The sequence below is a fragment of the Schistocerca piceifrons genome, chromosome 1 (genome assembly GCF_021461385.2).
Source record: "Schistocerca piceifrons isolate TAMUIC-IGC-003096 chromosome 1, iqSchPice1.1, whole genome shotgun sequence".
In the NCBI taxonomy this organism is placed as follows: Eukaryota; Metazoa; Arthropoda; class Insecta; order Orthoptera; family Acrididae; genus Schistocerca; species Schistocerca piceifrons.
The window spans coordinates 971949603-971975628 of NC_060138.1; the positions used below are offsets into that span (position 1 = coordinate 971949603).

General features: G+C 40.6%; 1 protein-coding gene across 1 annotated transcript in view; it reads left to right on the forward strand.

The window, feature by feature from the left end:
* The window catches only part of LOC124760523 (protein PBDC1), a 71809-nt gene extending 46468 nt beyond the window's left edge, over positions 1–25341 (forward strand). The window contains exon 5 of the mRNA XM_047249110.1: positions 25074–25341. Coding sequence (XP_047105066.1) covers positions 25074–25283 — 210 coding nt within the window. The 3' untranslated portion in view covers positions 25284–25341. The remainder of the gene's footprint in view (positions 1–25073) is intronic.
* The last annotated feature ends 685 nt before the right edge of the window (positions 25342–26026 follow it).

The window sequence follows — 26026 nt, forward strand, 5'->3', positions numbered from 1 at the left end:
CGATCTCATTTTTGAGACGTTTGTATTCCTTTTTGCCTGTTTCACTTACTGCATTTTTATATTTTCTCCTTTCATCAATTAAATTCAATATTTCTTCTGTTACCCAAGGATTTCTACTAGCCCTCGTCTTTTTACCTACTTGATCCTCTGCTGCCTTCACTACTTCATCCCTCAAAGCTACCCATTCTTCTTCTACTCTATTTATTTCCCGCATTCCTGTCAATTGCTCCCTTATGCTCTCCCTGAATCTCTGTACAACCTCTGGTTCTTTTAGTTTATCCAGGTCCCATCTCCTTAAATTCCCACCTTTTTGCAGTTTCTTCAGTTTTAATCTACAGGTCATAACCAATAGATTGTGGTCAGAGTCCACATCTGCCCCTGGAAATGTCTTACAATTTAAAACCTGGTTCCTAAATCTCTGTCTTACCATTATATAATCTATCTGATACCTTTTAGTATCTCCAGGGTTCTTCCATGTATACAACCTTCTTTCATGATTCTTAAACCAAGTGTTAGTTATGATTATGTTGTGCTCTGTGCAAAATTCTACCAGGCGGCTTCCTCTTTCATTTCTGTCCCCCAATCCATATTCACCTACTATGTTTCCTTCTCTCCCTTTTCCTACACTCGAATTCCAGTCACCCATGACTATTAAATTTTCGTCTCCCTTCACAATCTGAATAATTTCTTTTATTTCATCATACATTTCTTCAATTTCTTCATCATCTGCAGAGCTAGTTGGCATATAAACTTGTACTACTGTAGTAGGCGTGGGTTTCGTATCTATCTTGGCCACAATAATGCGTTCACTATGCTGTTTGTAGTAGCTTACCCGCATTCCTATTTTCCTATTCATTATTAAACCTACTCCTGCATTACCCCTATTTGATTTTGTGTTTATAACCCTGTAGTCGCCTGACCAGAAGTCTTGTTCCTCCTGCCACCAAACTTCACTAATTCCCACTATATCTAACTTCAACCTATCCATTTCCCTTTTTAAATTTTCTAACCTACCTGCCCATTTAAGGGATCTGACATTCCACGCTCCGATCCGTAGAACGCCAGTTTTCTTTCTCCTGATAACGACATCCTCTTGAGTAGTCCCCGCCCGGAGATCCGAATGGGGGACTATTTTACCTCCGGAATATTTTACCCAAGAGGACGCCATCATCATGTAATCATACAGTAAAGCTGCATGCCCTCGGGAAAAATTACGGCTGTAGTTTCCCCTTGCTTTCAGCCGTTCGCAGTACCAGCACAGCAAGGCCGTTTTGGTTATTGTTACAAGGCCAGATCGGTCAATCATCCAGACTGTTGCCCTTGCAACTACTGAAAAGGCTGCTGCCCCTCTTCAGGAACCACACGTTTGTCTGGCCTCTCAACAGATACCCCTCCGTTGTGGTTGCACCTACGGTACGGCTATCTGTATCGCTGAGGCACGCAAGCCTCCCCACCAACGGAAAGGTCCATGGTTCATGGGGGGGGGGTGAAAATGTTTAGGAGCCACAAAAACTTCACAGTTAATTTGGAACACAAAGTCTGCACATGAAACTTTCCTGCAGCTTTTTCAGTTAGAGTTTTGTCACAGTACTGAAAGGAAAACTAGTTTGATAATGTGACATAAAAGGCAATTACTGTACATTTCATATATTGTACGTATGCCCGTTTCACAAAGTATGACTTCTACAATCATAGGAATTTTAGAAACTGTAATGAAATAATAAATAAACAGAAAACTGCCAGAAAAACTTTATTAGTATTTTAGATATTACAAAATTGGGAACTGATAAGAATCTTCAAAAAAGTATGAGAATAGAGCAATAACAGGCAGCTTTTCTTTCCATTCATTGACTCTTCTTCTATGTATATTGTGGGCAGTTTGAAGTGTCACACACAAATATCTGGCAGGAATATGTTGTGTAAATTTTTGCAGCTCCTTCACTTGTTCAGTATTGCAACACTACCAGTGACGTATGCTTTCTCCAAACTTTTCATGAAGTAGACTTCATAGGATATTGTAGCATTTAAGAGGATATGTGGGCTTGTTTAGTCTGTCAATATACTTATAAGCAACATTCTCCGATTTCATATCTGATTTATATTCGGTGTATTTCAACTTGGATAATTGAGAAGCAATTTTATTTTGCTTAGGAATATCACTTCCTTGTGTCTCATCTGATACACACATCTTTTTACACTTTACACTTTGCACTTTACACTTCCTGGGCCACCATTTCCTGAAAGCTAGAATATCATCTACTTTGATGGAGAAATGTCCAGACACACTGCTCTTTTTCATGAGCCCACAATATTCTTCCATTGTATATGTTCTGTCACTCCTCCTGATGAGTCATTTAATGGCCCTAAAGTCCATGTCACAGGGTAGAAAGGAGTGTCTGCATATAGGCAAATAATGGGTTATAGTTTTAAATATTTTTGTTATCAACCAAATTGAGTAGAAAACAAACCGGTGTATGATTCTTATTTTGTCCAGGTCATTCACTGAACAATATTAGATACTGCACATCTTCTTCTTAATGTTTTGTTGAATGTAGTGCAACAAAAAGTTACAGACTTCATCAGAAATTTCCTTGGTGTTTCCTTCATGGTAAACATACATTGTTAGATGGCCAACACTTCCTACTTTACAGAAAGGGAACAACTGTGCTATATATGTCTATGGGAACAGTGCGGAAGTCGCGGAAGACGTAGAAACTTCGGGGTTACCAATACGGCAAACAGGAATATGGATAACTGTATACACAACAAACTGTTCCCATAAATGTCTATACATACATATATTTCAGCGCAAAGAAAGATACATGTGCACACTGTACAAGGTACAAAGGCTGACTGGAACGTAAACATGGCGGTTTGTCAGAGCAGTTAGTTCAAAGATCATGTTTTATTTGGTCGATGTGACCTATCGACGCCACATGTCCATTCTGTGTCTTTCAAGGCCCTAGATGTCGGGGCAAAAGTGTTTGACGGCTTCATAGACTGCCAGAAGTTCTCTGTCATAAGCGGAATATTTCTTCTGTGCTGTAGACAGTTTTTTAGAGAAGAAGTGAGGGGTTGAAACCGTGTCATCTTTGCGTTGCTGTAGTACTGCCCCAACCGCGATGTCGCTGGTGTCCGCAGTGATGAACAACTTGGCAGATGGATCGGGGTGGGCAAGTATGATGGCGTGAGCTAACACTGTCTTTAGAGCCCTGAAGGCCTCTAGCATAGGTTCAGTCCAACAGACTGGTTTAAAGCCCAAAGTCTCTTTGCCGGACAGCCGAGTCCGTCAGTGGGGCCTGCACGGTGGTGGCAGAAGATAGATGTCGGTGGTAGTAATTTATGGTACTGTGGGGCGGCGGGTGGAAATAAATTGTATATGAATGTAGAATGTAATGTAGAAAAGATGCATTTCCCAGCCGATTAGCAACATATGTGGGGCGGCGGGTGGAATTATTGTTTATTTAAATGTTCCTTTTATTTATTTATTTAATGCTGTTGTTTGCCGTTCTCAACACTGGCTCTCTAACTACAATATTGGCAACCAGAAAGTGATTAGCAAAACGTGAAGCCTGTAATTAGAATTCCTAGTGCCCACTTCATCTGAGAAATACATTTATAGCTACAGCTTATAGCTCTGAGGAATTAGGAGATTGTCTGGGATTCATAATCAAAAACGATTCTCTCTAAAATGTTCACTATATTCTGAAATTCACAGACCAAAAAGAATCCACACAATCCAACTACCAGAGCAGTTCAGAGTCTAATGCACTGATGCAACTATAACTGTTCAAATTAAATGTTTAAGTGAATTCTCGCCATAATTTGATGATAATGTTCATCAAACGCCACGCTAAATAACAGTAGAATGTCTGTCCCGCGGCGGCACGTGAAAATACGACATACGCAAACTGAAGATAGATCATTAAAGTCATTCCAGAATTAACACTTCACTCAAAAACGATTTCATGGTTACGCGTATCCCGAGTAACTTATTACGGCATCCGAGGCTGTTTATAGCAATGATACTGACGCGATGCGACTCCCGGCACAGGTGGTGCGCTAATCAGCGTCTGGAGAGAACTGGGGCCTTTTTTTCTCGCGCAGCGTTCTTATATATAAAGCCGCGGTGCGGACGGCTAAGGGAACGCCTGATCAAATCCGCTCTCCCAACTAGCCGCTGGGCTAGTAATGCACCACTTTAAGTTATCGAATAAATCATTGCTTTCTTTGCTGATGGCCGATGAAGCTCTCAATTTAAATGTGCAATCAGCACACAGGTAAGTAATCATAATAAAAATCTGACGTGGCTAAGTCAAATATTTTGGGCGAGAGAATTAATTTAATTACACTACACGCAGTAGACGAGCTCTGAACTTGCCCTTTGAAGATACGCTATCGCTATAGTTTTATAGTTGTTCTGTTGAAACTTCTCACATCTTTATGATTATAGTGGATCTCCCTTCTACTTAAATTTAACATCCTAGCCTTATTTATTCGCCTACTTAATCTATCTTGCTTCCTTAATTTCTAAGACAAAAACCAGAAAATTATGAATTTAAACTAAATTTTTAATTTGTGAGATCCAGAATACTGTTTCTACTAAATTATTATGAAAAAGGAATCTAAATATAAATTTTTAAGTTTCTAGCTTTTTTCTGTTGTGCCAATGATTTTTACAGAAAAATGTCCAAATTTCGAAAATGGTTAAAGTTATTGAACTGATATTCAACACACATTGATTTAGTATTACTCCTGACATGCTAGAAACGTTTCAGGTTATTTACTTGATTTTTAAAGTATTGCGCAACATTTATGATGTCAAAGCTAGTTACAGTGGACTAGGCTGGCACACAATGGAAAGACTGATGTGAATTTTATAAGGCGTGAGTAGGCTGCTTCCCTACAGTACCCAGGAAACGTCGGAGCTCTTTGTACATTGCTGGGGTTGGCAATGACGCGATAGCCTGCACGTGAAATTTGGGAGGCTGTATTCCATCTGTGGAGATGGTGTAAACCAAAAATGTCACAGAAGACTGGCACAATTGTAATTTATCTTTGTTGACCTCAACACTATTGGAGTTCAAGGTCTGGAGGACCTGGGATAAATGAACTTTGTGGTTCTCAGTCGACTTGCTGAAAACGAGGATGTCATCCAGATATGCAAAGCAGAACTCAAACTGTCGTAAGATTGTATCAATGAAACGTTGCCACATTTGTGCCGCATTGTTTAAGCCGAATGGCATGAAGTTGTATTGGAACAAACCAAGCGGTGTGATGATAGCAGTCTTTGTAATGTCTTCCAGCGCTACAGGTATCTGGTGATAGGCACGTTTACAGTCAATAACACTGAAGATTGTGGCACCTGACAACATATGGGTGAAATCGTTTATGTTCAGCACTGGGTAGGTTTAGCACATGATGGTACGAGCGTGTAAGCATCTGTAATCACCACAGATTCAAAACAAACCATTGTGTTCGGTGACGAGGTGAATGGGTGAAGACCAATTGCTGTCCGATGGCTATAGAATGCCTGCCTGCAGAAGTTCATTAACTTGCTGGCAGGCCGCGTGCAACGTAATGGGATTGAGGCATCTAACCTTGTGCCTAATAGGAGGGCCGGCAGTGGTAATTATCTTGTGTGTCATTCAGTCAGTGACGGAAGAGACTGAGAACTGCACACGAGGCTGAGTAATGTCCGGACGTGAAGTTTTGGGATGAGTGGGGGGCTATGAGGCGTAACCATTAGCAGCACGAAAGTCACATGCCTATTACATGAGCGCGGCATGCGCTTGTTTGGAGAGGTTGGCTGCATGCGCAGCACGTAGTGGATCTGGGTGCACAGCGACTGTCTGTTGTTAGCTTTACCTTGAGTAACTGGTGCGGGCGAGAAAGGCGTTGGCGTTGTGCAGGGAACGGCGATGGCTGCACATGGTTGGCGCGCGAGAAAGGGGAAATGTTTACCAACACATGGGGCAGCAGATTGCGCGGTGGGCATTTTCGCATCGCGCATGCAACTGTCATTAGAAGCACTGTTTGAAACACACGGCACTGCACGTAGCGGGTGTGTGGTGGGTGCAGAGATAACTGAACGCGAATCGTCACACGCAGTGAATGTTTTTGAACTAACCTGATGAGTATCCATGCTGGTGCCTGCTGATGAAGGTCGAACAGGTGAAGGAACCGTGGATTGCAGTTGCAGAAGTGAGGTACAAACCACAGTGAGCTCGCCAAAAGTGTGAGCAATGCGTTGTTTCAACTCGTCATTTTGCCGATGGAGTTGCGCCGCTGCATCGTACTCTGACAGTAAATTAGTGACGCAGGTCACAATTTTGTCCGCGGGGGTGAAGCACTCACGAACCAAATCACATGGCACGACGGAAACGGATCGACAAGCATAAGTGCCTGAGCATGGTATCTGAGTGTTAGAAGGGTGGTGTAGCACTGAACCTTGGACTATGTTCGGGGAGAGTTTGTAATGGGACAAGAAATCCATACCAAGAAATGGTTCATCAACGTCGGCGATGTAAAAAGTCCACGGGAAACGTAGAGAAGCAGATAGATGCACCATAACTTTAGCAGAGCCAACAGTTCGTAATGTTGATTCGTTAACAGCGTGTAGAAGCGACGTTGTCAGTGAAGAAACGGGAGGAGCCAACGATGTAGGTATGATGGACAAGTCAGCACCTGTGTGGACTAGGAAAACAAGCCTCGACAAAATGTCGGTTACGGATAAATGACCGCTCGGCCGAGAGGACGAGTGGATGGAGTGCACTGTTTGAGAATGCCTGTGAAGTTCCCCGCAGGACTCGGCATCATTTAGATCCTGCGGTCAGTATTTGTATGCTGGCAAGGGTTCTTGGCCTCATCCCTGAAAATCTTGTGGTACCAACAGTATGGATGAGCCGGATGTGGCGGTGGTGGTGATTGTGACTGTGGAGGAGATTTGTCCTCATTGATCTGTTCTGAAATGTAAATCGGGACGTATGGTGCATGTGCGATTCTTGAGTGCTCGGAAAGAGGAGAGAGCGAAGGAGTACTGCCTGGTGGTGTGAATGGTGTGGAGGCGGAACGAGCCCTGCCTCTGCCCGCAGATGGCAGCGTAGTGCCAACCAGCGGTGAGAGGTGTGCTGGTTGTTTTTGTCGCAGTAGTGCATACAGCTGATCTTCAATGCGAAGGTGAGATCCAATAGACTCGGAGTGTGGTAGCAGGTGTATCTGCAGGTCAGTAGGTAACTTGTCAGACCATACTGCCCAAAGGGTAACGTCCGGCATCGCATGTTCACTCACAAGTAGCCGAAGGTAGCGCCAGAATTGTGATGGAGTGCGGCCCCCCAGGTGTTCCTCATACAGGATCTTGATTATTAATTCCGGTGGCGAGCAGGTGAGTCAGTCCAATATTGTCTTCTTGGCGAACTTGTATTTTGGCGATAATGGTGGCGAAAGGAGGAGGTCACAAATTAAATCTGAGTGGTCATGGAGGTGTGTGATGAGACATAGAAATTTAGAGTTGTCGTCGGTCACCTTATGTAATTCAAAAAGGTGCTCCACAAGTGCGAACCGTGAAACGGGGTTGTCCTTGTATAAAGGTGGTATCTTCAGCAGACGGTTGGTGGGGGGTGGGGGTTGCCTGTGGTAGGATAGGCTATCGTGTAACCCAACACTACTGGTGTGGGCATGTTACTAGCAAACACGTCCCGAACAACGGGCAGCTGCAATGTCCCTGATGAGTCACGGAAGCACAACGCAGTAGGCACGGCTGTGGAAACGAATGGGTGAGCCGCCCCCAAGGTAGGCCCGTAAACTGGACCGGAGGTTGAAGGCACAGTACTTAAATTGTCCACCTTGGAAATGACACGGAAGCCTGGCACGGCAGGTGCAGACGGTACTGCGGAAGGAGCGAACAACTGTATGGTCGAAATCGGGGCCCCCGTGAGTGAGGAGTGGGGTGGGATGGGGGGGGGGGGGGGGGGTGGTACTTGGTGTGGCAACAGTAAGAGTTTTCTGTGCATATCAGAGGTGCACTTTGTGTAGTAGGACCATAAATCACTGGCGAAGCCTGCTGGCGGTCACATTGTCGTGGTACAACGTTCCTGGATGACGAAGTGCCGTCGGGTGTGCTCAAACCCATGTGGTCGAGAAACTGGGCCACAGATCTGCGGTTGAGCCTGGCAAACTTGATGTATAAAAATGTCCGTTATTAAATTATGAGGAAGGCAAAACTGCCATGGCTTGATAGCAGTTGATCACGTGTGCGTTTTGCAGAAATGGCGGCGTTGCACACGGCACTACTGCAACCGACATTGCGGCACGTAGAGGATCAAGGCACATGTGTGAATTTGGGTCCCTTTGAACACTACACGAGCGAGCGATCGTTACCCACTTCTGGAAATCGTCAACTTCACCTTTCACATGTTGGCGTGCACAGTCTGGTGACACGAAACCTGAGTCCATTGTTTGAGGTAACGGCGTAACATTCGGCTGTTGTAGAGCTGCAAAGTTTGAGGTTAATTTCATTGGAGATTGCAAATCACTGTCCATTAGTGGTGAAACAACCATTGGCAGGGGATTGGAGTAGCCTGGTAGTAGTAGCTGAGCCTCCAAATCCTCATATAAAATGTTGGGTGAGGCAGCCATGGCGTCAAACATAAAACCTGTTGATTCCACACAGTCGGTGCAGAAGTAGTGGAAGGCGTAGAAACTTCGGGGTTACCAATATGGGAAACGGGAATACGGGTAACTGTATACACAACAAATTGTTCCCATAAAAGTCTTTACATACATATATTTCAACACAAAGAAAGATACACCTGTACACTGTACAAGGTACAAAGGCTGACTGGAACATTAACATGGCAGCTTGTCAGAGCAGTTAGAGTTCAAAGATCATGCTTTACGTGGTCGATGTGACCTATCGACGCCACATGTCCATTCTGCATCTTTCAAGATAACCAGCACCCTGTGAAATTATGTTCCAGTGGTTATTTGAGTGACATTTCTCCATAGTGCATAGAGTTACAATCCATATGTTGAGTAGTACAAGCAAAGGAAATTTCAAATTTTGTTAGAGATACACTTTCTGCATCTTCTACCATAGTTCAGTTGAAGGTAGGCTTCTACAATATTTTTAATTCCCATTTCTGATTTCAATGTGCTAGTCACTGCTACATCAATTTTGATGTTATTTTTTGCCTTTATGTTTTGCCAGGTGTGGTATTCATTTCTGATAGTTAATTTTTGGGTACTATATGTTCCTACATTTGTCTTATTTCATTGTTTTTCAGTATTATCAAACAATGGAAAATCCAGGATGGAATGTAACAATATTGTTAGAAGGAAAGTTGCCGAAACTGTGATTTCAGTTGGTTGAGGCTGTAGTTGTGTGTGTGTGTGTGTGTGTGTGTGTGTGTGTGTGTGTGTGTGTGTGTGTGTGGGTGCGTGTGCGCGAGGGCGCGCATGTCTTATTGTTGACGAAGGCCTTAATGGCCAAAAGCTTTCATTGTGAGAGTCTTTTTGTTGTACCTATCTGCGATTCAGCATCTCCGCTGTGTGGTGAGTAGCAACTCTCCTTCTCATAATATTTTTCAGTGTTATGTTGAAGATGAAAATATGCTTAACAGTTATGTTATATTAACTGACATCAAATATCACACTTATTTACATTATTGAAAAGGAAACATTTTTTGACTCATTAAATGAAACCAGTTAGAAAAGATTCAACTGACACTATTGTAACACTGCCTCCCCCACAAAAAAATAAAAAATAAAAGAAATCTCTTCTGAGACTACTTATGCCACTGATCCTGAATACCTTACTATGGTGTGAAAACAGGTGTCTGGGATCTAAATTTGAAAATGAAAGAAACTGCCTTCAGCACATCACCAGACATTTGTCCCTGTCCACATAACCTGCTGGCATGGAAAGTTGGTTTTCCTTTAAATTATGAGGGGCGGATTGTACCCACTCATATCATCTTACACAGCTTAGACCTGCCTTTCTAAGTACACACAATAGATTCTTTGTCATATAGGCATTAATAGGTTTCATTATCACTGCTTTGGTTAAAAACAAGAACATAGAGCTGTGAATACAGTCTTAATACATGCTTCTGTTCCATAAGAGTTCTTAACCTAATTTTAAGGTGCAGCCCAGTGTGTTTCAGTGTCCGTTTTCTTCAGATTTCCTGGTATTTTTGCACAACAACTTATGCCAAGTATGACACAGATTGGAGAGATCTTTACTGTAGAGCATCTATTGAACTGTGTATTTTTGTTGTCCACAAGTATAAATATGAAAGTCACCAAATATGAGGTTTTAGCTTTCCTAACATGCAAGTCAGCATTCCACCCACTCCATTTGCTTTCCTCAGCCATCATAGCACAGGACACGTGATATCATGCAGATGTGTTTCCGGCAGCTAAACAGAGCACTGATAATATTTGTTTTAATATCTGTTGAATATTATTGTTGCTATTTCATGAATGAAGTTTGTGGAAACAGTTTGACCTGTGGCATAGGCCAGGGACTAGGTTGAGTCGCAATGCATCAGACGCTGTCTTGATTTGTGTGTTGACAACAGTACCACTTCTTGTGTTTTTCATATTTGTGATTGCATGTTATTAAAATGTCTCTTAAGTAACACACTGAATTGAAGATCTCCCGAAGACGTGCTGCCTCCCTTTTTTTAAGATAGGTTTTGTGAAATTGTTAGGAAGGTTAATGTTAGTGAGTAAAGCTGTTATTGGAATCTAGTGTGATAATGTCACATCTAGATATCTAGTTCTTTGTGTAATATATCAACTGTTATTTTAAGATTACAAGCAATTCCTAAAGTTAAGAAGATAGTTAAAATCCAATTTCAGCATTTAATAACTAAAATTTACCAATATTAGTAAACTGATAGTCTCAGATTTACAGGAATGGGAAAAATGCCAAATTTTGCAACATTTTGTAAAACTGTAATTTCAAATTTGTTGCTAAAATATTACAGTTTTCACATTATTTTTCACTCTAGAAAACTTTAGAGTGTCAAAGAATTTTTGAGAACTCGTTGAACATGTGTGCCATAAGAGGTCTCCTTTATATGTTAATTACACTTTATTAGAATTCCTGTGATGAATCTGTTTACCACCTGCCTTTCCTACAACTAAATTAGTCATCAGTTAACCTTAAAATAAGTCTTGGAAGATGCACCAGGCTATATTATAAACTTTCATCCACCTCATGATCTTTCATTTGTAACCCCGTAAAGTAGCATGCATGGGGACTGTGATGACATGTAAGACACTTTCCCTCTTCTGTATCAGTTCTTTTTGTGAAATTCTGTTGCTACCCAATGATCTCATGTCTCCAATAGCTTATATCCGTGTTACCTTTCTTCCATCTGTTGTGGTTCTTCAGTCTGCTAGGTGGCAAGGTGAATGTGAAATTAGCTACATGTAATATGGTGTGGTACTTCAGATAAATAACAGAGGTTTCCTTATGTATTTATGACTTCCTAAAAGTGAAAAAATATAACTTGAGGTATCATGGTTTATTTACTGGTCAGTGCTACAGTCCTTGTAAAACCTTGACCTCTTTCATTACCTGCCTCCATTCTTGTCTGCCATTGCTTTCCTTCTCAATTCCTGACTCCCATTGCTTTGAGGTCCTCTTCCATGTCTCCAAGCTATTTTTTTCTGCATCTCCTCTTTTCCATTCAGGCATTGCTATAAACATTTTCTTAATACTCAGAGTTTCTGACATTCTCTGTAGATGATCAGCCAATGTTGTTTTACCTCACTTGATTTTCATTACAATATTCACCTGTCTAAAAAGTGTTCATAGTTGTGCATTTTTCCTTGTTTTCTAATTTTCTTCCTCTCTCACTGCCCCAATATTATTCTGAAAATCCCCTATCTCAATAACCAGCCTTCTTCCTTTATAGTCATTACCTGGTCTTCCAATCCATAAATTTCTGTATGTCTTAATATAGTTAAACATATTTTGATTTTTATATTCGTACTAACATTTGTGGACTTAAATATATTCTACAGGGAATAATAGCAACAGTTTACACTTGTTATTTCCCGAATTTCTACGGCTGCCCTATTATCTTCTTCTGGGGGATCAAACCTAGACATCTAAACTCTTCCATTCTTTAATATTCTTTTCCATTTTTGTTGATTGAAGTCTCTCCTCTATCCCTATCATGTTCTCTAATTATCATATACATTGTATATCTAAAAACACAGATGATGTGACTTACCGAACGAAAGTGCTGGCAGGTCGATAGACACACAAACAAACACAAACATACACACGGAATTCAAGCTTTCGCAACAAACTGTTGCCTCATCAGGAAAGAGGGAAGGAGAGGGAAAGGAAAAGGATGTGGGTTTTAAGGGAGAGGGTAAGGAGTCATTCCAATCCCGGGAGCGGAAAGACTTACCTTAGGGGGAAAAAAAGGACAGGTATACACTCGCACACATACACATATGCATCCGCACATACACAGACACAAGCAGACATTTGTAAAGGCAAAGAGTTTGGGTAGAGATGTCAGTCGAGGCGGAAGTACAGAGGCAAAGATGTTGTTGAAAGACAGGTGAGGTATGAGCGGCGGCAAATTGAAATTAGCGGAGATTGAGGCCTGGCGGATAATGAGAAGAGAGGATATACTGAAGGGCAAGTTCCCATCTCCGGAGTTCTGACAGGTTGGTGTTAGTGGGAAGTATCCAGATAACCCGGACGGTGTAACACTGTGCCAAGATGTGCTGGCCGTGCACCAAGGCATGTTTAGCCACAGGGTGATCCTCATTACCAACAAACACTGTCTGCCTGTGTCCATTCATGAGAATGGACAGTTTGTTGCTGGTCATTCCCACATAGAAAGCTTCACAGTGTAGGCAGGTCAGTTGGTAAATCACGTGGGTGCTTTCACACGTGGCTCTGCCTTTGATCGTGTACACCTTCCGGGTTACAGGACTGGAGTAGGTGGTGGTGGGAGGGTGCATGGGACAGGTTTTACATCGGGGGCGGTTACAAGGGTAGGAGCCAGAGGGTAGGGAAGGTGGTTTGGGGATTTCTTAGGGATGAATGAAGAGGTTACGAAGGCTAGGTGGAAGGTGGAAAGACACTCTTGGTGGAGTGGGGAGGATTTCATGAAGGATGGATCTCATTTCAGGGCAGGATTTGAGGAAGTCGTATCCGTGCTGGAGAGCCACATTCAGAGTCTGATCCAGTCCCGGAAAGTATCCTGTCACAAGTGGGGCACTTTTGGGGTTCTTCTGTGGGAGGTTCTGGGTTTGAGGAGATGAGGAAGTGGCTCTGGTTATTTGCTTCTGTACCAGGTCGGGAGGGTAGTTGCGGGATGCGAAAGCTGTTTTCAGGTTGTTGGTGTAATGGTTCAGTGATTCCGGACTGGAGCAGATTCGTTTGCCACGAAGACCTAGGCTGTAGGGAAGGGACCGTTTGATGTGGAATGGGTGGCAGCTGTCATAATGGAGGTACTGTTGCTTGTTGGTGGGTTTGATGTGGACGGACGTGTGAAGCTGGCCATTGGACAGGTGGAGGTCAACGTCAAGGAAAGTGGCATGGGATTTGGAGTAGGACCAGGTGACTCTGATGGAACCAAAGGAGTTGAGGTTGGAGAGGAAATTCTGGAGTTGTTCTTCACTGTGAGTCCAGATCATGGAGATGTCATCAATAAATGTGTACCAAACTTTGGGTTGGCAGGCCTGGGTAACCAAGAAGGCTTCCTCTAAGCGACCCATGAATAGGTTGGCATACGAGGGGGCCATCCTGGTGCCCATGGCTGTTCCGTTTAATTGTTGGTATGTCTGGCCTTCGAAAGTGAAGAAGTTGTGGGTCAGGATGAAGCTGGCTAAGGTAATGAGGAAAGAGGTTTTTGGTAGGGTGGCAGGTGATCGCCGTGAAAGGAAGTGCTCCATCGCAGCGAGGCCCTGGACGTGCGGAATATTTGTGTATAAGGAATTGGCATCAATGGTTACAAGGATGGTTTCCGGGGGTAACAGACTGGGTAGGGATTCCAGGCGTTCGAGAAAGTGGTTGGTGTCTTTGATGAAGGATGGGAGACTGCATGTGATGGGTTGAGGGTGTTGATCTACGTAGGCAGAGATACGTTCTGTGATGGCTTGGTAGCCAGCTACAATGGGACGGCCGGGATGATTGGGTTTGTGAATTTTAGGAAGGAGGTAGAAGGTAGGGGTGCGGGGTGTTGGTGGGGTCAGGAGGTTGATAGAGTCAGGTGAAAGGTTTTGTAGGGGGCCTAAGGTTCTGAGGATTCCTTGAAGCTCCGCCTGGACATCAGGAATGGGATTACCTTGGCAAACTTTGTATGTAGTGTTGTCTGAAAGCTGACGCAGTCCCTCAGCCACACACTCCCGATGATCAAGTACCACGGTTGTGGAACCCTTGTCCGCTGGAAGCATGACGTTGGATCGGTCAGCCTTCAGATCACGGATAGCCTGGGCTTCAGCAGTGGTGATGTTGGGAGTAGGATTAAGGCTTTTTAAGAAGGATTGAGAGGCAAGGCTGGAAGTCAGAAATTCCTGGAAAGTTTTGAGAGGGTGATTTTGAGGAAGAGGAGGTGGGTCCCGCTGTGATGGAGGACGGAACTGTTCCAGGCAGGGTTCAATTTGGATAGTGTCTTGGGGAGTTGGACCATTAGGAGTAGGATTAGGATCATTTTTCTTCGTGGCAAAGTGATATTTCCAGCAGAGAGTATGGGTGTAGGACAGTAAATCTTTGACAAGGGCTGTTTGGTTGGATGTGGGAGTGGGGCTTTAGGTGAGGCCTTTGGATAGGCCAGAGGTTTTGGATTGGGAGAGAGGTTTGGAGGAAAGGTTAACTACTGAATTGGGGTGTTGTGGTTCCAGATTGTGTTGATTGGAATTTTGAGGTTTTGGGGGGAGTGGAGCTGGAAGTGGAAGATTGAGTAGATGGGAGAGACTGGGTCTGTGTGCAATGAGAGGAGGTTGAGGTTTGCTGGAAAGGTTGTGAAGGGTGAGTGAGTTGCCTTTCCGGAGGTGGGAAACCAGGAGATTGGATAGTTTTTTGAGGTGGAGGGTGGCATGCTGTTCTAATTTGCTTGTCCCAAGTATTTATCTGCGGTCAAATCCTTAACAACAGTAGACAGAGATGAAAGATTCCTGCCATAATATTTTTAGACTGTACCACCATAAATGATACATTTTGATTGATCAGCTGCATGTCATAACTAAACAAAATTCAGTAGCTGCATTTGCCATACTCTTTCGAAAAGCTGTAATTTTTTTTTAATTTTGTTTTTTAGACCAAAATTGTAGATATATCGTATAGGGAAATAGGCTACTTCATCTTTAGGGGTTATGGAGAGAGTTACAACCGCGTTCTATGCGTCTGATTATTCTTTGACACTATCTGAAACAATTTTTTGGGTGTTTTACAGATATGTTTGTACAATGTGGTGCTACTTACAATTCCTAATTAATTTTCTGAAATGTAAAATCCAAAACAAAATGTCAATGTGAATGAGAATAATATGATATAATATCAACAATGTAGCAAAAGACAGATTGCTGCTCACTATGAAGAAGACATGTCAAGTTGCAGACAGGCACAATTAAGACGCTTACATATATCTCTCGGGCAGAGCCTTCATCAGTAAAAGGGAGAGACACACCATTCACACACATACAAGCAAGCACACCTCAAGCACAAATGACCGCCGACTCACTCTAGACCTGAGATACTGGAGTTGGCAGTCGTGTGTGTGTGTGTCTGTGTGTGTGTGTGTGTGTGTGTGTGTGTGTGTGTGTGTGTGTGTTTCTGATGAAGGCTGTGGCTGAAAGCTACATGTAAGTGTCATTTAATTGTGCCTGTCTGCAATTTGATGTATCTTATTTACGGTAGTAGCAATCCATCTTTACCTACATTGATGATATTCCTAACTGAAGTTTCCATTGTTTGAAATGGCATAATATGCCATTTATGACAATTTTCAGAATATAGTCAAATGCCCCATCATTATTATGCATGCAACAGGATGTGAATCTACTTGCCTTATTTTCTTCTTGTTGTTCTGTGCTGCAAAGATTAGCGTGCCTGTGTCAGTTGCTAGGCACTGTAACGTGCATGTGCAGATCAGTGGACACTTGCTTTTGATTGGCTGGTCGAAGGAGAATCAACAACAACACCTCGTTTTGCTCGTGGATTAACATGGGGGCTCTCCTTTGATAACCAGGCCACTAGGTGTGCTTACCTACTGAACTGATCGGCAGACTGGCCAAGAAATACAGAATAGGTCCCCTGGACCTGCCATTTAAATATTGTTCCTCATGGATTTGTTGGCATTTGTCAAATTACCTTGTCTAGAACAAAATTAAAGAGTAATGCATAGATCGTATTTCCTTGACGCAGCTCCTTCCAGCTCCCACCTTACAAAGAGCTCTCCTGACAATTCTTGTTGTGTTCTGACATTGCAAACGGTTGCTTTTATTGTCATTTCCATCTCACTAATTTTAGTGGGCTTGTAAAATGTTTCATACTTCTGAGAATCATCTTCTCTTTCACGCTGTTGTATGCATGTTTAAAATGAACAAATAACTGATGCAGTTGCTTGTCATGCTTATAATATTTCTGTAGGACTTGTCGCAGTATAAATATCTGGTCTGTTGTGAATGTATTTCTCCCAAAACCATTCTGATCATCTCCCACTATTCTGTTCTAGCTGAGAGACTAAAATCTTACTAAAACGTCGTATACATTGTACCTGAGAGAGTAATCCTGTGTTAATTGCTGTATTTTGACTTATCACCTTTCTTGTGTAATGGCAGATTCCTTTATCAATATTTCCTGTGTTACTTCATTAATAGTCATGTCCATCTTCTTTATCCCAAATTTCAATAATTCAGTCCATATGCTGTCTTCTCCTGTTGCTTTATTATTAAGTTCTTAATTGATTCTTCACTTCCTCTGAGTCTGGTAGTTACACTTCTTGCTCCTCCACATCTAATTCCAATTGCAAATCTGTTCTTCCTCTTCCTCATTCAAGGTCTCTCTCAGCTTCGTCTCCCATTTCCATCGACTAACTCAGTAAAATATTCTTGCTGTCTTCCCAAAGCTTCATTTTTATCTCCAACTAAGTTTCTGTCTTTATTCTTATGAAAGATTGCTCTCAACTGGAATCCTCTCTTCAATTATCTAGATCTTTCAGAGAACTTTTGTATGTCATTATTGTTCCTCATTTTGTCGAACTGCTGTAGCTTCCTCTTTCCGTACTGCCTTTTCTTCATCATAGATAACTTATTTGCTGTTTCCCTCTTCTGTCTGTGGTTTTCCACGGATAGTGTTATTTTCTCTTGCAGCATTCTTTGTCTCACTTCATTTCTCTCTTGAATTACCGGTGAGCACTTCTTGTTGAACCATTCGCTGTTCATTTGTATTCTACCCGCCCCAGTACTTCGTCTGTGGCTAAATTGATGTCTGCTTTCAGCATTTTCCATTTAGTTTCCACATCCTCTTCCTTCCCTATATCTCGAGAATCTCTTCTACTTTCTTCTTGTATTCTTCTTGCATTTCTTTAATTTGGAGAAGTTCAGTATTGGTTTCTGCTTTTCCCCTTCTCATTTTGTTTCTTGCTATATCTATCTACATCTAATGTGGGATAAGTAATGATCTGTATCTGTACGCAACTCTACAGGTACTAACTTGTCATTTATCTATAATTAAATTGTCTATTTTGTTTCTTGCAATTCTGTTTTGCGATGCTCAGGTACACTTCTTAGTGCCTTTCCTTACATGCCATGTGCATTTTATCATCATCTCCTTCCAATTGGTGAAGTCTATCAGGCTTAGCCCATTATCATTAGTGACTTCATGCTGGCTTTCTTTTCCAATTATGTTTTGTATACTTGTTCTTTCCCAGTTTTTGCATTGAGATCACCAGGGATCATTTTCATGTCATGCCTTCGAACTTCGCTGGTTTCCTAGTCCAGTTTGGAGTAAAATGCATCCTTCTCATCTTCATCTACTTCCTCTGTAGGGGAACATTGCAACATTAAAAAAATTTGCCTGAAATATCAAAGAACAGAACCTATCACTAATTTATTGAAACTAATTCTATTTGCAATAATTGACCTGTATATAAGAAAGTCAATACTGTGATGGCCCCTCTGCCCTCTACTTTACATCAGTGTGTGGTTCCCCAGTGTATTCATTCCTTGTCCTTTCCATTGTATTTCTTGTAGTGTCACTATTTTCATTCTATGCTTATCCATTTCTTTTCTAATTTATTGCAGTTTTCCACATCTCTTAAGTGTCTTTATATTCCAGGTTGCTATCATAATATCCATTTTCCTTCTCATTAATGTTGTTCCTTCCCAGCTTGCCAGCCTATAATCCATAGCCTTCCCAGGCTGATGTGTAGTATCCAATAGTGTTCCATTTCATGAAGTGGGGTTAGCCCCGAGTGCAACCCCCAATGTGAAGGACCAAGATTTACCCTTGGGGTTATTTCCCCAGGAGGTTTGGCTTCCCTACACCTATAGAACTGCCCCCCCCCCCCTCCCCCAACCTAAGTGAGAAAACATTTGTGTGTCTCCTCCATCAAGGCTTTGGTGCTCCTGGCAGTATCTATGCTACCAATGGCATAGCCCTCAACTTAGCTGGAGCACGCAAATCCTCCCACCTATCACTGAAGATGGCATCAGTAAGGCTCTCTCTTGGGAGGGGTCATCGTGGTTTGTAAAACACAAAAATCTATACACAATAATGTAATAATGTTCAGAGCACCGGAAAACACAAAAAAATCAATTGTCCCATTAATCACATTCTGTGACATTTTACCAGCAATACTTATATTTGTGTCTGGCAATGTGACCTACCACTACACTGATAAGTGACTGGTGTGCCATTTCAGGTAGCCAGCACTCAGTGTTACATTCATCCATCTTCAGCTACTACTAATAATGCCTGTAACTTAAATGACAACTTATTTAGCAATATAAACACTTGAAACATTACTCATACACTGAGAAGTTATACCTTATAGCATTCTTGTTAGTATTAACAGATTTAGTGAAAAATATTAATTGTATGAAGTATTTGCATTTCTTGTCCATTGCTGCAGTGCATGCCTAGTTTTGTTGTATGTAAAAGCAAATCTGTTTCCAGTTCAGGTCACAAAGTCTGTGACTGACATATACCAGCAGTTACTTGTCTCCTTACTGGGGTTTGGGGTATATTCTAGCAGCTATGTCACTCTGTTGGAATAAAACTTCTTAATCTAGTAGCACTATAGTCTGGAATACACTGTAAACTGTAGAGCATTGTCCTCTCCTCATAACAACTGGGCTAGTCAGTTCAGAGGTCAGACGAAGGCAACAGTGTATCACCTCCAAATAGGACCATGCCTAGTAAAGCACTGTGGTGTTCAAAGCAACTTTCAGAATGATGACAGCTTTTGCATACTTACTTACTAATCCAGCACTATGTAATATGGCCGGTAAAGCCAGTCATATTATAAATTTATGGTTGTGACTTATTGTCACTCATGTAACCAAAGAATATTCAGTACAATCTATTTACATGTATTACGTTACATTTATTTATGTCAAGGATCATCTACATTTTTGCACCAAGTACAGATCATCTGCAAATCTAACAACATTGTGACCTCCCTAGAGACAACGGTGTCATTTGTGATACTTTATCTTCTGTCAGTGCTTCTCCCTTAAGAGTGATATACAGGATTCTGTTTGTTGAGAAGTCTTCAGTCCAGTCACATAATTCATGTAATTTATGTAGTCCAATGTAAAAACCTTGCAGCCTTGCTGAACTGTGTTGTAGTCTTCCAGAAGTCAAGAAGCATGGATTCATCATCACGGACTCTTCTGTGAATGAACAGATGATATTGGGTTTCACATGATTGATGAGTGTGGAATGTGTTGATTCTAACAGAGTTACTTTGTCTTCATAAAAGTCAACGTATGTGAGCACAAAATATCTTCCACAATTTTGTAACAAATTGTTTCCATAAATCTATACTGAGCTTTTACTTAGACGCAAATGACCTGTACTTTTTCATTTGTGTATGATGCTCTCAGGTTCCAGTCACCTACAATAAACATTTGCTATAAGAGGTACCCCATTTTTGTTGTTAAAACCACAAATTGTCTGTCTTCCTCATCAGACTTGGAGGCAGCCTGATTCTGGCAGGAAAAGAAATGCCATAGCCAGTAACTGCCAAAAATGTTCTGGTACAATACTGAAGTTGAGTTTATACTGTCAGATACAGGTAAAATGCAAGAGACTGGTGAGTTCAACATACTTTTCAGAATACTCAAGACAGATGTGCACCAGTAACAAACATATTGAGCAGTTTCGTGAATGTCCAAAGTGGCTGAATAGTGGCCACAGTCACAATTAACGTTTTCCCTCTAACAAATGTTGGTTTCGCAATTAATTTTGTGTCTGTGGCCTTGTGGCTTGCATACATCTGCAGATTTAGTGCGTGTCATTAGCCATTATAAATTTGCCATTGGTGAGAAACGAGCATTGTGGTGCACTTGAAAATGAGCTGATGCTTGGAACTGGCCATTAGTGCTAAACAAAGGACTTACTTCAGCCAGTGTCGTGGAAATGTCTTTCTTTGATACTGTGACTGCCATCCATGTACACATTATCACCTACCTGTTGAGACACAATGTTAGGAGTGTCTGGAACTAAATTAAAAGTTGTGGTCAGTTCCATTGATTTTGTTGTAGGGTTGTACCATCTGGCCACAAACGTGAGATGTAGTAATTCTAATGCTCCTCCAAATAGGGAAGTTCTGTAACAAACACAGTCACCTTTGGTACAGGACCCACCATTGTGCAGAGCTTGTGGTGAAAACATTTCTGTACACTTCAGTGGTTTCTCACTGTGGCTGGCTCATCCATTTTCATGTAGTTTGCTAGCTAGTCAAACCATTGTAGCATACTTTTATAGTCTCATTCATTTCTGTAATTGTATTTTGACGATACATTTTGAAACTATGTCAGATTTGCGGTTAACAATTTGTGAGCAAGAGGTGAATGGCTGTTAGAATGAATTGGGACTGAAGAGGCTTTTTTTTAAATACAAAGCTGATCCAGAAGGTAAGTATCACTTGGATATTAAAAAAAAATTAGCAATTTGTTTTCATTTGTACTTTACTGCAGAAAAATCTAAAAACCTTAAACTACTGTACAGCATACTCACCTTGTGAATTAGGACATGTGCAATATCATGGCACTACTTGCAACATGCGTGCTTGATAGAATTCAGCCACCTGCGAAATGAACCAGTTTTGAACATTTACCTTCATCTCATCACTACTTGCAAAGTACTGGCCAGCAATAAATTTCTTGAGATTTGAAAAAAAAAAAAAAAAAAAAAAAAAAATGGACGTCAGATGGAGCTATGTCTGGACTTTGAAGAGGATGACTGTATTGTCCGCAGCAAAATTAATCTAGTTGTGTTGTCATTATACATGCAGTATACAGTCATCACACACCATAATTCCTTCAGTATCTCACATTAAGCTCTACTGCCATCCCAGTAACTGTCATTTAGTTTCAGGTGTCTTGTAACAAATCCATATCGTGTTGTCAGTGACAGCCCATTTCAAAAAATCATTTCGTTCTGTCACATAATGCTGCAATAAATTCAAGGCTGCTCCCATGTGTTTCCATTTTTGAATGTCTGTTTTTGGTACCCATCATGCACACAGTTTTTTGTGGTGGAAATGTTCAGTCACAGTTTCTTGTAATAAAAATCATGAAATATTTTGAAAATGCATTGACAAATAAGAAATCTTTGCTTCTCTAATGGAAGTAGTCGTTCATTGATGCAGGGCACTATTTCTTTTGTGATCAACAGCCATCCATTGTGCTTGTCATCGTGGAAAATTTACTTTCCTTCCTTAAACATTCTAACTCACTTTTGCAACGTATTTTCACTAATCATTTTCTCTATGTTAATTTTCATTTATCTGACAATAAATTTCATGAGGTTGAACATTTGTTGAATTCACTAACTTGTTGATAATGGCCCTTAGTTCACAGCTGGTGGGCCAATCAATTTTCTTAAATGTGATTATTAACAAATAATGGCTTCAGATCTTAACGAAATGGAAAAAGAAGCTAAGCTACTTTGTTCTCAAGTTGAATGATGTAACTGCGGATGATTGACCATCATGCAGTCAGGTTTGCAGGAGATACATGCAAACTGTACTTACTTTCTAAATCGGCTTTGTGATGTAATATGTTGTCAGATTTTTAACATCTTATGTCATGGGACATTGTAACTGCAGCGTTAATAATGACTTACTGCTTCTTTTATGTAGATTATTGTCTAATTATGCAAACTAAAGGTGAAGGGGAAGAAAGAAATGGAAATGGAAGGAACTTTCTGTGGAATCAGTGGCGACAAGTGAAAAAGCATCCTGGGCTGGGACTTGAACCTGGGATCTCTTGCTTACTAGGCAGTTGTGTTAACAATTGTGCCACCCAGACACAGCACTTATCACAAATGCTTGGATTGTCTTGGCACACACCCCAGCTGACTCACATTCCTCCTAACACCATCTATCTGCAGTCCTTGGCCATGTTCTTCATGCTCGCTAAATATAGAAGTGTATCCTCACTGAAGGATGTGGGTTCATTGCCCACCAAGATGAATCGATTATATGAATGCATGGTGTCTGTTCTTTTGGATATGTTCAAAGAACAGACAGCATGCATTCATATAATAATTTCTAGTGTTAGCACCTACCACTAATTCAGATGATGCTTGACAACATATAGTTCAGAAGCAGAATGGGATATCTATTTTCGTCAGAAAGAAAGTATTCATATTAGCTTTCATAAATTTCTCCTGTACTTTCCTTAATGTAAATGGAGTTACGACCGATAGAATTTCCACTCAATCTCAGAACATCTATGATCTATGACTGCAGAATTTGCTGGCTGCAGCAAATCTGATATCTGAAAGTTTATGTCCCTAGTTATTTGTGAAGCTAAACCTGGTGCATTGACTAGCCCTGGTTTCCAAATTGCTGCTGATATATTCGTATACATTTTTGCCTAATGCATGGCTGTATCAAATTGTCAATCCTTGATGTTATACACCATGTGAACATTAGACTAACAGTAGACCCTTATAAAACTGGCCCTAAAACTGGTCTTTGTTGAAACTGGAAAACTTTTACTTTTGATCCAGAAATATTGTCTGGGCAGTAACACACTCCCCCCCCCCCCCCCCCCCCATTGAATTATTTTGAATTATTTAAAAAATCAAACTCCTATGTTCAAAACAATTTCAACTCTCTGATTACTGTACAGATGAGTTGATCTGTGAAATATTTCCTTTCATTATTTGGTGGAAGATAGCAAAGGTTTCAGAAAAGTTTGAAATTGTGTGTGAAGTTTGTTGAGGTTCACTAAGTGCTCTTCTCAAATACTTAGTGAATATGGTGTGTATAATCTGTGCACTGTGATTTATGCTGCCTCAAGACATATACACAGTTTCTGTCTTTAATATTTGAGTTATTGTGTCAAACATTTAATGTAAGATTATACCTCTTAATTAGTAGATTATGGTAGCATTTTAAATTTTCAGATTTGGTAAAAAGTTTTGTGGAATACCAAAAATCAAATTTTTATTGGCCCTGGAACCCTCTGATAGGCAACCTGCAGCTGGGACCTACTGACTGGGTAACTGTTTGAGCCATTTAGTAATATAGATTGCTATGTTAAAGAGGTGGAATGAGAACAGAGACCATACATTTTCACGTGTAACCTACAGCAAAAAATTTCATTGGGACTGAAACTTTTGTTATTACTATTTTTGTAATTTATTCTGAAAATGTGTAAAAAAAAAGTATCACTCATACATGTAATCCTTTGGAAGTAAACTTGATATTCTGTAAGAGTGCTGTACTTTCCATAAAATGATTGTAAATATAGTTCAAACCCATACACTCAAAACTACAATACATGATTCCAGTATTACAAACTTTGCAAGTAGATACTTTGCGTACATGCTTGAGTAATTAATACCTTATTGGCAGCAGAGTTTGGACACAGGTTGAATTTAAAATGACTTTAAAAAAATTAATAAGATGATGATGATTTATTTTTTAGTTAACTTACTGTTTCCATCCATTGTATTTCAACGTCGTCTTTACTGCTAAGTGTCCAGTGATATAAATTCTGTGTGAGCTGGAGGTAAAGTTTTAGTTTAAAAATATGTTCTTTGAAATGAGCGTTTGTAGGCATTGTAACTTCAACAAACAATTTTTATTCTTTTGTCGTCTTGTTAAAAGTTCAGTCTCGATATTCAGACCAGTCTGTCAAAATACATCATCACTCCCTGTACAATACACAACAGACATGACTTCCCCTTAACACATGCATTGAACAACTCCAAGGGGGACAAAGGTACACAAACACTTGCAGTACAGCACTCTTACAGAATATCAAGTTTACTTCCAAAGGATTACATGTATGAGTGATACTTTTTTTTTACACATTTTCAGAATAAATTACAAAAATAGTAATAACAAAAGTTTCAAATGTAATTGCAATTTCATATCAAATTGAAAATACGAAAAATAATCGTTTTATGAAGAATACTAATTTTTGTGTTAAATGAACACTAATTTAGTTATGAAGACTAATTTAGTTATGTTGTCAAATTACACTAAATGTGTAGTTACAATTTTGATAATCTTGGATTATGTTGTAAATTTGTCTGTATCATACCGTACAATACATAGTGGGAAAGAGGTGCACTAACTGGTTCCATTACATAGCATAGTGAAGTGCACAAAGATATGCACAAACCTGTATGAAAACTGTTTCATCACAGTTAAGAAATTCAAATGCAGCTGCTCAAAAGCCAACAGTCATACAAAATTGATAGTTATGCTGATGCTGCTGCTGCTGCTGCTGCTGCTCCTCCTCCCCCTCCTCCTCCTCCTCCTCCTCCTACTACTACTACTACTACTACTACTACTACTAGCCAGTATGATTTTTGTGCAGCTAACATTGATTTATCTGTCTAACAGAAATGGCGTCCTTTTTGTGAGCGGTTCAAGAACATTGTGGAAGACTACAGTTTTGGGACACTCTTACGACTTGATCACACAGGAGAGTACAATGAACAAAACAGTATCCTTGCACCCCGGATACAGTTTTTAGCAATTGAGCTTGCTCGCAACCGTGAGGGTCTCAATGATTGTATAAGACAAAAATATAGACCACGCAGAAATGACTGATTACAGATTTTGTTAATTTCAGGAGCAAAAATAAAAAAGTGTTTTATTCTTTTGTGAATGAACTTCATTAAAATTTTAATTAGTATTAATCTTAGCAGAATACCCTTGTTCCTTTCTTCCTTAAGCAGTAGGAATGTAAATAAGTCTCTCTCATGTCATCCAGTGACCTTTCAGTTGTACAGTTGCATAACACTCCCTTCCATTTCCATACATAACTGCTTATGTTTGTACATCATGTTCCTAACAATCACTAATGTAGGAGTTATGTATGAAATCTGTGCACATGTCATGTGGCGTTGCAGACAAAAGACCAACTTGCTTACAGTAATTTATTATATGCTGGTCTGCTGCTTCTTTGCAATCTGCACTTTTTGTTAATTTTTTGTCATCCATAGTTTTATACTTGCAAAGATGCCTTTCTCCCCCTTACTTTTGTACTCCTAATTAATCTGAAATCCTTTGTTTCTAACTGTTTAAAAATAAAAAAATCCAATAAGGAATTTATTAATTTCTGAAAAAGCACAGATGGATTGGACAGTGTGTCATCAGAGCACACTATCCACAAAAATGCAGACTCTTTAACTTTCAGAACAACAGGCTACAGTTCATGGCAAGGAAATAGGGAGAGGGGACAGTGGGACTCATCTTGTTTTCGGAGGAAGTGGGTCAAGATAAAAAGAGAGAAAAAATAGTGCATCAGTAAGTAGTGTGCCAGTTTTAGGTCACAGATGATTAATGGAGAC